The sequence below is a fragment of the Caretta caretta genome, chromosome 11 (genome assembly GCF_965140235.1).
Source record: "Caretta caretta isolate rCarCar2 chromosome 11, rCarCar1.hap1, whole genome shotgun sequence".
In the NCBI taxonomy this organism is placed as follows: Eukaryota; Metazoa; Chordata; order Testudines; family Cheloniidae; genus Caretta; species Caretta caretta.
This window is the reverse complement of record NC_134216.1, coordinates 36690906-36702604: the sequence shown is the minus strand read 5'-3', so window position 1 is coordinate 36702604 and position 11699 is coordinate 36690906. Positions and strand designations below refer to the sequence as shown.

Sequence of the window (11699 nt, the reverse complement as noted above, 5' to 3'; positions counted from 1 at the left end):
TCTTGTAAGTACAGACCCCGCCCCCCTCTCTCACACTCACTCAAAGCAAACATTAGCTGTTTGTTTTTTTCTTGGAGCTGATAAGCAGCCAGCACGGAGCTTTGAAAGGGCCACTTCCACATTCCTGCCGGAGTTCACAAGTAAGACAAGAGAGGCCGCTTCAGTTAATGGGATTATGGGACGGTACTGGAGGGCAATCAGAGCGCTGTCATGTAGCTCCTCCTTCACACTGACTAGCGTCTCACCCAATACACAGCAAACCTTACCTCTCTGGGGGAGGTGGAGTACCAGCAGCGCGCTAGCCAGGGAGTGAGAGCGCTCTAGGTGCCTTGCCAGCGTGGACGGGGGGTGAGTTAGAGCACTCTGGGCGGCTTTATTGCGGTATAACGTGAAGTGTAGCCAAGGCCTAAAGGTTTAAAAACAACTCATGAAAACATGCATTCAGAACACAAGGAAAGGAAGTACAAATCAGCGTGAAAAGGGCAGTTCTAAGGTTCCCTATGCTGCTCCTCCCGCTTGGAAAGGAGATACAGCACTAATTATGGCACCAGTAAGCAGGAGAGAAAACTGTTAGAAATTGTGTATTAGAAATAAGATGCACGTGGAAAAATGTCAGTAGCTGATGTAACGTAGAAACCTGTTTTACTGTGTTGCAAACAAATGGACAATATATATTGTACAATATATAATAAAAATACAGGAGAATACGAGTGTCACTAATAAACAAAGAGAAACCTAATGTTAAGACTTAAAAATGCTAATTTTATAATATGTACATTGCAGTAATAAGCCACAATAAATACATCAATTTCCATATCATTCATAATAAATACTGAAAATATAAATACAGAAGAATACAGGTAATTTGAATAAATTATTACAACATAAGGTCCAGGTTAAGTTCTGTTGAATGTTATTGTAGCTTATATTACCCTTTGGCATCTTTGATTTTACAATTTATAAAACAAAGGAAATCAATCTAGGAACCGTGTAACTCATCATGAATTTGTAATGTTCAATGATTTTCATGTATGTATGTATTTTGATTTTAAGATGAACTCTCTTTCCATTCACGTCTCAGTTTGAAAACATAAATAAAATGGTGCTTTACTGTTGAAAGCCTCATAATTTTAGCATGTAAGACCAGTTATAATGGAAAATAAAATATTTTAACTACATGGCCGTACAACTAGTTTTCTCAAAAATTGCTAGTAAGGAGTTATAGAGAATTTTTAAATCAACTACTGTAATTATACTGTTACACTGCAATTCCCATTGTATGTAACAATTGAATTGGTTATATCTGTTTGAAGGACAAATAACTCAAAGTGCTTTTGAAACTGTGATTTAATATAATATTAACCATATTAATTTACTGTCTTTCTATCACCAATTGTGAGCTCACAGAGTTTCAGAAGCACTGTTAATATTCTTGCACATATATTGCTGAATCTTTTAAAATATGTGGCCAAGGTAGACAATATACATTTCACATAGCTGATATTTGTTTGACCAACCAAAGGTATTTTTAACATGAAAAATGTCTTTATAATAAATGCTGAATGACTTTTCTTACAAAATTTATATACTCTATCAGTTTTAAGTGAAACCATATCAAAATAACAAAGTGCCATGTTCTATATTAACAGGTATTAACCAGTACATATGTATTAATAATTTTATTTTCAAAAGGCTATTACAGCAGAAATGCGATTAACTAAAATAAAGCAGATCAACTTTACTAAGACACTATTACAGGCTGAGGCTGTTAGGAACAGATTTGTAATCTACAGATTTTGACTAATTCTGCACTGTTAAATGTCTAGCGCTTATTTTACATCAAACACTTTTAAAACATTTTTCACAAACTACACTTCAGACATATTTCCATAGAAGTGCCTACAGTCAATTAAAAGAAGGGCCCAGTTATGGGCATTATATAGCTAATATATATATAAACCAAAAGAAGTCTTGCTGGTATGTGAACATTCACTGCAACACTTCATATTTTGAAATAGTGACACATAAAATTACCCTAATAGTTCTAGTACTTTTGTGTGGAACAATTTGAAAATAAAAGTCCAGCGGCGCATGTTCACGTAACAGCAAGACTTTTTTTGTTTAAGAAGAGCAGCTGGCAGTGCACACAAAAATATAACCCTGTTGAGAAGCCTGAAACGCCAGGTTTAGCCTGCATAGCTAAGACTCACTTGTCGGTGGGTGGTTTCACAGTAAACCCCAAGCATACCAAAAGGGCTGGCTTTCACCCATAATCCAAAACAAAACTGTAGGCCCATGTCAGTAATCCAGAAAAAAATAAGGATCATAGGAGCCTAAGGGAGTTAGATGTCCAACTAGCATTGACTCTTACTGGGAGTTGAATGCCTAACTCCTTTAGGCTCCCAACCTAAGTCACTATTCAGGAGGCCCTATATTTCTTCCATACTCTTACAGTGTGTTGTTACCTGAAAATTAGGTCATGTTAGAACAGGATCCTGAGGAGCTGTGTTAACTAACTCAATCTTAAACATGACTTTGCAGTCAGGGTAGGCAGGGACAAGCTGTTTCACACTGCATCCGCTGGTTGTGATTAACCCTATGGTTTCAGTGATGTTTGCTCATGACCAGCTGACAGGATGTTAAACATGTCTTTTTCCTGTATATACTTGCTGCAAAGTTGTGTTTAACGTTAGTTAACACAACTCATGTCATGTTCTAACACAACTTAATTTCTAATGAAGACAGACTTATGGTGCCTGCTCTGGGCCCCTCTTTACCTCAATTTTTGTCCTTTTTATGAAACTTTTCCTTTGCCATCAAGATAATGAAGGCCTTCTTCCAAAAAAATCCATGTCAGCGCAGATGCATTAACTGGGTGCACTGGAGTCATGTTTGTCAATATATTTTCCATTATTCCTCCAGACAGTATGGAAAACTATTTAGGCTTTCCTTGGGCTGCTGTGGAAACCTTTTCGGAGGAGTGGGGAAGGGGGGGGAAAGGAAGTACATATATTAAACACAACGCAACATGTTCTTTTCATTTTCTTGTGGACTTGTTACCACTTGAGGCTCAACAAAAGCATCTGTTGAACATTCTTCAGTATGAACAGTTTGACAGACTCAGTCACTGCTGAGGCCTAAGTGAAAATGATTAAACAAATAAATAATACATTTGCCTCTTCATTTTCTCTGGGCCTACTTGAGAAACTGGAGACTTCCCATCTGAGAAGCCAAGCTGTAAAGCTCCCTGGGTGTGGCTCTTTAGCCTCCAGGACCAAACAACAGTGTCCCCTCTGTGCTACTGTGCACCCTGATGCACCATCTGCCAACCTTGGGTCCTCCAGAACACTAACACTCCATATGCCTTTCAACCTTCCCTTTTCAGAGAGACATACCTCATTTTAGACCCACATTTTAGCTCTTCCTTAATGTAAAGCCTCATCTCAAAGCAAAACTTTTTCAGGGAAGATACAAACAGAGCAAAGCTACCAAACATTAAATTCTTCAAAATGTGTGTCAGGTGAGCCGGAGATGTCTATAGTAAATGCCAGAATGTAGGTTGCTTGGGAGACAGGGAACTGAGGCAGCTCTCATGAAAGGAATTTAAAACCCTTCTCCCCAGATAACAATGCTACCTGTGGCACATCAATACCAAGTTAAGTTGGAAGTTGCCTTGTGATTCTAGGAAAAAAAAATACTTGAAGACCCCGGAGAGCTCTTGTACTTTATATACTCTATTTTCTTAACTAATCAAGAAAACTTGTTTCTTACATCACAACTTTCTTGCTTTGGATTGCATACCTTTTCTTGGAGAAAAAAAGAGAATTATTTGGAGAAAAAAAGAGAATTATTAGCATGTCAAGTGATCACTGAGAACAGCAAAATTAAACAAAGTGCATTTTTTTAAAAAGAATGTTGGAAACTTTTTTTTAAGAAGCAAATTTTGAGATTTCTCATTATGGAACATGTTAAGGAACTGGGCTCTTTGCTTACATCTGTTTTATTTTCTGAAAATAACAGTAGTTTTCTACTATTAATTTTAAAAAAATACTGCTCAGACTTTATATTTTAGAAATAAATTCTATAGAATATATTATCATCTGAGTTAATTCTACCATTTATTACTTTTAATATTTTACATCAAATGATTTGTAAGCACAATAAAGGCTATATTTACTCTTTGGCCCCACCAGGGGAGCTGTACATCCCTGACTAAGACCTGAGGATTTGCCTTTTTTATTATCCCCATGGTACACAGCCTTCAGCCCTGAATGATTCAGGAAATGAAACAGAGCAATAATCAAGCCCAGGTCGCCAGGCTACAATGTAGAGCACTATCATTAACCCACCAGGCTAATCCTTTATTCAGCAGATCCTCTTAAAACACTACAATGGGACAGATAGTCTCTTTCCTTCTAGCTCTGAGTAAGGGGTGGTGCACAGCTGCACTGCCCCAGAGCAGTCCGGGGAAAGAATTGAGCCAGAGACATAATTCTTGCCCTGGCTGGTTCCTCCCTTGCTCCAGGCGGCAGGAATCTGCTAGTGATCCCTACCTGTAGCAGATGACTTCCCCCTCTTCGCTGGCTCAGGTATGCTGGGTAGCGTATTGGGGAGAGGGAGCAGAGTCAAGACTCAGTATCATCATCCCCATTTTACAGATGGGGAAACTGAGACACAAAGAGGTAATGTAACTTTCCAAAGTCACAAAGCAGGCCACTGGCAGAGCTAGGAATAGAACCTAAGTCGCCTAAATCCCAGTCCAGTGCTCCACTAGGCAACGCTGCCTCCCACAATGCCAAACACAACTTTAAATATTAAAAACCATGGCAAAATAAATTCTCTGTCTTGCTGAGGTTTGTATGTAACCTGTAACAACCAGGTTTGGCTTATTGAAGAGTCTGCTCCCAGATGAGTGGTTACTGTTGCGGGAATGAGTTTCTCAAGACATGTGGTGATGCAGGCCACACAAAATTAAATTGGGCATTTGTCCCCCAATCTATCAGCATTCCAGTGAGTAACAAAACCATGAATACTGGACATTTTGTATAATGTTATTACAACATGTATGACATTTTAAAGAAACTCAGAGCTCTTTAAAAAAATCAATGGGAGGACTGAACCAAATATAACTATTAATAACAGGTTTCTTTGAGCAATAGGCTTTGCAGGTCTGAGTGCTGTTTGTTGATAACTGATCAAAATTTGATCAGAACCTGACCCAAGGCAAATGCAAAGGTACAAAATGGAACTATTGTTGTTAAAACTAAACAAAGAATTAGTAATCTTTGTACAATTTTAAATGACCGTCTTTATCAATAGTTTTAAATCAAAATTTACTCATCTGTCTGGCATGCACTCAATCAGAATTTTTTTCTGAAAAACAACAATAAAATTTTAGATAATTGTTGCATTTTTTTCATGGCCAATTCTCTTTTTAAGTGAATGTTCCATTTGGCATGAGTTATAGCTCCTTGGAAACAACTACAATTGCCATAATTTTGCCAGAAAATTTCTAGCTTCATATTTAACTTTAGTTAAAGCTTAATATGCAAGCTAGTTGGTTATATCTTCCAAGAGAGGCAAGATTTACTTCATTAGGAAAAATTGCAGTCAGTTCTGTGCTGTTTTTACTAATCTTCAGTGTGCAAATTCTTTTATGTTGTACCAGAAGAAAATGTTTTAGGGTTACAAGTACATACATTATTCGGGGAAAAAGAGTTCTAGGAACACATTTCTAAAGAAAGCATTGCCTGCCAGCTTACAGACTGTTTGTAGTGTTGTTGTGCTGGTCCCAGGATATTGCTGAGACAAGGTGACGGAGGCAATATGTTTTATTGATGAAACTTTCATCAACTTTCTTGATGAAATGGACAAGCTTTTGAGCTATACAGAGCTCTTCTTGAGGACATTTCTTCAGGACCTGCAGAAGAGCTCTCTGTAGCTCAAAAGCTTGTCTGTTTCACCAACAGAAATTGGTCCAATAAATACCAATACCTCACCTACCTTGTCTCAGTTTACAGAATGACTTTCAAAACTATTCTGCTTCTTGTCAATGACCATTACCAGACATCAAGTATCTCATGGATGTAAAGCTTTTTAAACACAAATAAGAAATGGAGACCAATCATTAAAATAAATGTGGCAACAAATGACGTGCCAAATCTGTACAGAAGACACGCGTGGCTATTTGTAATTTAACAACATAACCCTTTTAGCACATAGAAATAAGGTTCACAAAAGTGAAAGTATTAGCAACCAACACAGGAAATATATTACTTAATTAACTGAGCAGTAGGGCACTATAGGTTGGCCAAGGGAAGGAGATTGAAAAGCACTCACAAATCTCAAGGTTTACCAAACCATTGAACAGAGCTTTTCCTTAAGTCAGTGCTTTTCAACCTTTTTTCATTTGCAGACCCCTAAAAAATTTCAAATGGATGTGCGGACCCCTTTGGAAATCTTAAGAGAGAGTTTGTGAACCCCCAGGGGTCCACGGCCCACAGGTTGAAAAGCATTGCCTTAAGCCAATGGCATCTTTTCCTCCAAATTCAAACATTAAAGGATGGCAAAGTGGAAGTAAGCTTGACTCATCTCTGACTTCTAAGGCCTGGTCTACACTTAAAAAGTTTTGCCAGCCCAGCTAGATGGGGGTTGATTTTTTTCTTACCCCTGACTGACAGAGCTATGCCAGAAAAGCCTTGCTGTCAACACGGTTATACCAGCAAAAAAGTACTTTTTTTGGTCTAGCTTACTTTGTTCAGGGAACTGGTTTAAGCCATACTTGCAAAATAATTATTTTGCCTGTATGAACTGCATCTCTACATAGGGGGGTTTGATGGTATACCTCTACTGGGGTAGCTATATTGGCAAGCCCTTTCCAGTATAGACAAGGCCTTGACTTTGGGCCTTACTCTGAGCAAGAAGCAAGCAAGATCTTTTTGGTATGTGCATGTTGGTAAAATCATGAGAGCAAACTCTGGGTAAAGAAGTGTTAGGCCTGAGAGAATGACCAATGGAGTGTGCTGGTATTTGCAAAATAGTGTGATCAGGTACAATTAAAGGAAGTTAAAAACTGCCATTATTACCTTAACTCCAGATACCATATCCTCTGATTCCTCATAACTGTTCCCACTTTAGTTGTGGAAAACATCATAGCAAAATATTATTTAATCACCTCCCTGTCCCCATCCCTTCTTAGATTGTAAGCTCTTGCAGGCAGGGCCCATGTTTAGTTCTAATACTATAACAGCAGGACACAGTACCTAGATATGGTAAATACAGCACCTACCACAGAGGGGCCCCAATTTCGATCAGATTCTCTGAACTCTATTGCAATATAAATGTTAAACAAGAATAATAATAGCCATCTCATTAAAGCTAGTTGAGATGTGTTTTACATAATTACTTATTTTTCTGAGTGTTTTTCTTTCTAATGTCACTGAAGATGTTCTTCATGTGGAAAGTTAGAGACTAAGAAAATAATTTCTTATTGCGCCATAGCAGGGCAAATAATGAAGTAAAAATCTTATTTTCATCTGAACTTAATACATTGGTTAAATGTGCATAATTATATCTTCCTCTAGTGGCCAATCCACACTGAAGTTAAGAACCTGCTACTCACTCACAGCTACTCCGTTAGCTAGAGGTTTGTGCTTTTAGTGCTGGTGTGGTGTGTGCCAGGTTTCCGTGATGTGTACACATGTGCCCAGTGATTTGTTGCAGGGGCTCTGTAAATTAAGAGAGCTCTGTTATCAAGACAATATTATCAGTAACCTGCATACTTCTTTTTATCAAATGTTTCTAATCTGTTTCTCTTTAAAAATAAAAGAATACTATTTGCTGTGTAAAAGCGAAGAAAACCTGTCTTAACTGCCTGCACACCCTTTGGGGAAAGAAAAGAAGTTTCTACGGCAAACAAGGGCCAGATGAATTGCTAGAATGGCTACTTTAGACAGCAAGTCAAAGTGGGCTGCACTTTCCCAGGAGATAGGAATGCCATGCAAATGAAGTATGCAATTCTTATTGAACCAGAACTTTTATCTCAAAGGAATCCCAATGAAGGCATTCATGAATCAATGTGGGAACAAATAAACAAAACAGCTCATGTTATGTGGAAAATATAAAAATATTTTGCCAATTTAGTGTAAAACAACTGACTTGAAAGTGGTGTGCAGTGGTTTCATAAAAGAGCCATTAAGTCACAACTTCTTTTTCAGAGAACATCTTTTTAGCATGGTAGTTTTTCTACCTGGAATATTGTAGCTGACTTTATAAAAAGTGACTCAACGGAAGAGTAACTGGTACAGAGTTGAAATCTACAATATGCTTACATCTGTACCCCTAAACCAACTAAATTTGACAGAGGTAAAAATTAAGCAGCAGACGCTGTAATTTGACAAAAAAGACAATCATTTCAAACTAACACCTATACAATGATACTTCAATATCAGCAGAAGGACAAAAATATCAAAACAGGTTAAGAAGTGTCCTATTGCATTTTAAAATAAGGCAATGTACAGCTAGGTATATCTAATAAATGTGTAGAAAATGAACTCCTAGAAGTTGTTCTTCTCTAGAAAAACCAAGTCCAGATAATTTAAGGGTTGGGATGCAGAATGTGTTGTAATTCTCATTGTCCCTTTTAAAAAGTAAAATGAAAATCAGGTAATAATGAATGATGTATGTAATGCATTAGAATTTACCTACAAATTTTCACAAGTATAAAACTTCTGACACTCGTGTCCTTGTTGAATATACAGATTCTGGTACCCAATACTGTTATTATCAGAGTAATTAAGTGACTTTGTACATTTAGGGTTTGATCAAAAGCCCACTGAATGGCTTCAATGGGCTTTGGATCAGGCTCTTAATTTGTAAAGATTGCTAAATAGGTAGAAAAATCTAGAAAAACTTAAAACTATTTTCCATGCTTGCTTTAACCTCCTAACAGAATGACTCTTTGCTCTTACTAATTACTTATTTAAGCATTCATATACTGGCTTGGGAAAACTTGTATCAGTTTTATTACACTGAATTTTAAGATGTCTATTATATAGATCTCAAAATCTGGAGCTATGGCATATCTCCAAAATGGTTCACAGTTCCCACAATTAATAAGGAACTGCAAAATGGCACTAAAGTGCATTAGTAAGCTGAATATTTGTAGGGCTAAAAGGTGCTGTGCAAGTTTATAAACTACTGCTTTGTCCTTATACACAACATCAATTTTCTCCAGGGGAAGTTAACTGTGGCTTGTCATTGAATCAGACATTAATAGAGGATTGTCCTACTTTTCACCTTTATACAAAATATAAATGCCCCCTTACTCATAGATTTATCTGTCAAAAACAGTAAAAACAGACCTAATGTATTTTAAGATCAGTTGCTAGGAGTAGTTATAAAAAATGTATATGGTACGCCAGATGAAATTTACGTGGGCATGCTCTGCAGAGCTAGCTATGGATCTTCAACTGAAATGAACATGCTGTTCATCTTTATCAAAACATGAGTACTAAACTACCATAAATAAAATACAGTACAGAACACTTAAACCTTTTTCATACATTAATTACTTTTACATAAAAAGTCACTATCTTTTTCAGATATGTTGAAAATTTAGGACTCTAAACATGATTATTTCAAAGTATCGATTTAACAATCTTGCACAGGCCCAACAATCAAAAACATGAAGCTTTGATTCAGATAGCTTGGCAGGTTTCACATAGTTTGACAGGTAGGCTACTTTGAAATATGTATATATTTTTAATTTATACATTTTCTATCAAAAGACAGTTTGATTTCCGTTTTTAATCTTTACACGAACTGTTTTTGTGCAATGCCACAGCCATGTAGCTTGAAAGAAAAAAAACAAAATGTGTCTGGAATATTAACCATAGTCCAAGTTTTCTTAGTCCACAGCTTAAAAAATTATGATTCTAGGAAATCCAATTGGAGTGCATTTAAATAAATGGATTCAGTCCTAGAATATCTTAATAAATTAAACAGGGACTGTTTCCACTACAGATGATTTGATACACTCTTCATGCAGTCTGCTCTTTTCTGAAAGGCTTATAGAATTCTCAGCAGCTTGCTCTGGTATGTGACTGTCACCATTTAAAGCTGAAACAAATCCATCTTGAGAGTTACTTTTCAAGTATGAGTGAAATTCCACATGAGGGTGGCTTGGCCTATGTTCAGTGTATAAACTATTACATGGAACACTGTTATCACTTTCTGAAGAGGAGCAGCAGACTATCACAGAGGGGTTTGCAGAAGGGTAATGAGAGCTGCTGTAACTTTCCTCTGATTGCCGTGTGTAGTCAACAAACTGCTCTGAAGTCATATTGTAAGGCACCAGAGAAAGACTACCATTTTTAACAGTGTCCCTTTCTGAATAGGTCTCAGTGATCTGGTTATTACTGCCAGGGGCATGGTTCTCTATTTGGTAATACAGAGTTGTAGAGTTAGTGTAGTATGAAGCATTTTTAGAGTGGCTTTCACGTACTGCAGTGCCATCAGAATAGCAAAGGACAGAAGGAAGAGGCACTACATCGGCATGGGATCCCATGCCTTCCACAAAATCATCTGCTTTTTCTTCCTCCTCCTCCTCCTCCTCTTCATCATCATCATCATCATCAGATTCACTGGGTGCTAAACTTTGTGTACTAGAATCTGTAACTCCACTACAAAAGCTACTTCCATCTTCTTCCTCCTCTTCCTCTTCCCCAGGACAATCCAAATCTTCAGCAGACTGCAGGTGCATCACTGCAGCCTGAGAGTCAGTTTCAATCTCAAAATTCTCTGCAAGTGAATATTCTACTGGGTGGGGTGCTGTACTCAGAGAACTAGTGTGAGCACTTACCTCACTGTGGCAACCATTTAGTGCAGGAAACTGCTGCTCTGTATTTTTCTCCAATTCAAGCTTCATTATTGTATGCAAAAAGTGAGTCCGTACACGGATGGGGTTAAATTCAATTCTACCTGCTGTATTGCTGCACCCTTCTTTAGTGCAACCACATGGAAAAGACATACGATCCACCTTTTAAAAAGAGAATACAGGTTAACCATATGTACAATAAAATCAATGATGCAAGAGACACTAGAGAGAGACTAGATGAATAAAATAACAAAATGAGATTCATTTGGGGAAAGTGCACAGTACAATATACACGGAAAAATAACCAAAAGCACAGATATTCACTGAGAGGGAGAACCCTGGAAAGCAATAATATCATAAAAAAACAGAATGTTAGACATGGATTTACAATGCAGTGTAGCAGGAAAAAAAGACAATACAGTTTTAGGTTTGATACATCACAATGTGGATCAAGGGATAAATGATTTATCTTTCTATGGCTCTGCTATAACCACACCTGAAATACTGTGTTCATTCCTGGGGCCCTCATTACCAGAAAGAAGCTGATAAACTGAATGGAAATCAGATGAAAGAAACCAAAATGATTACTGATTAGGAGGAAATGGCTTGTGAAGAAAGGTGTGTGTTTTTTTGAATGAAATATAGACAGCTTGACAAAACAATAACTAAGGGGAGAAATGACCACAGAAGTTAGACAGAAACTGGGACAAAAGGAGTTTGGATTTTAATATTTGATTCAAAACTGCTTGTGATTATAAAGTAGGAAACATACAAATGAAGTAACTGCAGAGTTATACTCAGGGGAAAAGATGTACAGTATTTC

At 37.3% G+C, this 11699-nt stretch overlaps 1 protein-coding gene across 5 annotated transcripts in view; it reads right to left on the bottom strand.

The window, feature by feature from the left end:
- Positions 1–620: 620 nt before the first annotated feature.
- Positions 621–11699, bottom strand: part of CSRNP3 (cysteine and serine rich nuclear protein 3) — a 169849-nt gene continuing 158770 nt past the window's right edge. For all 5 annotated transcript variants that reach the window (XM_048869293.2, XM_048869296.2, XM_048869294.2 and 2 more), the window contains one exon: positions 621–11038. In XM_048869293.2, the coding sequence (XP_048725250.1) occupies positions 9998–11038 (1041 nt within the window). In that variant the 3' untranslated portion in view covers positions 621–9997. The remainder of the gene's footprint in view (positions 11039–11699) is intronic.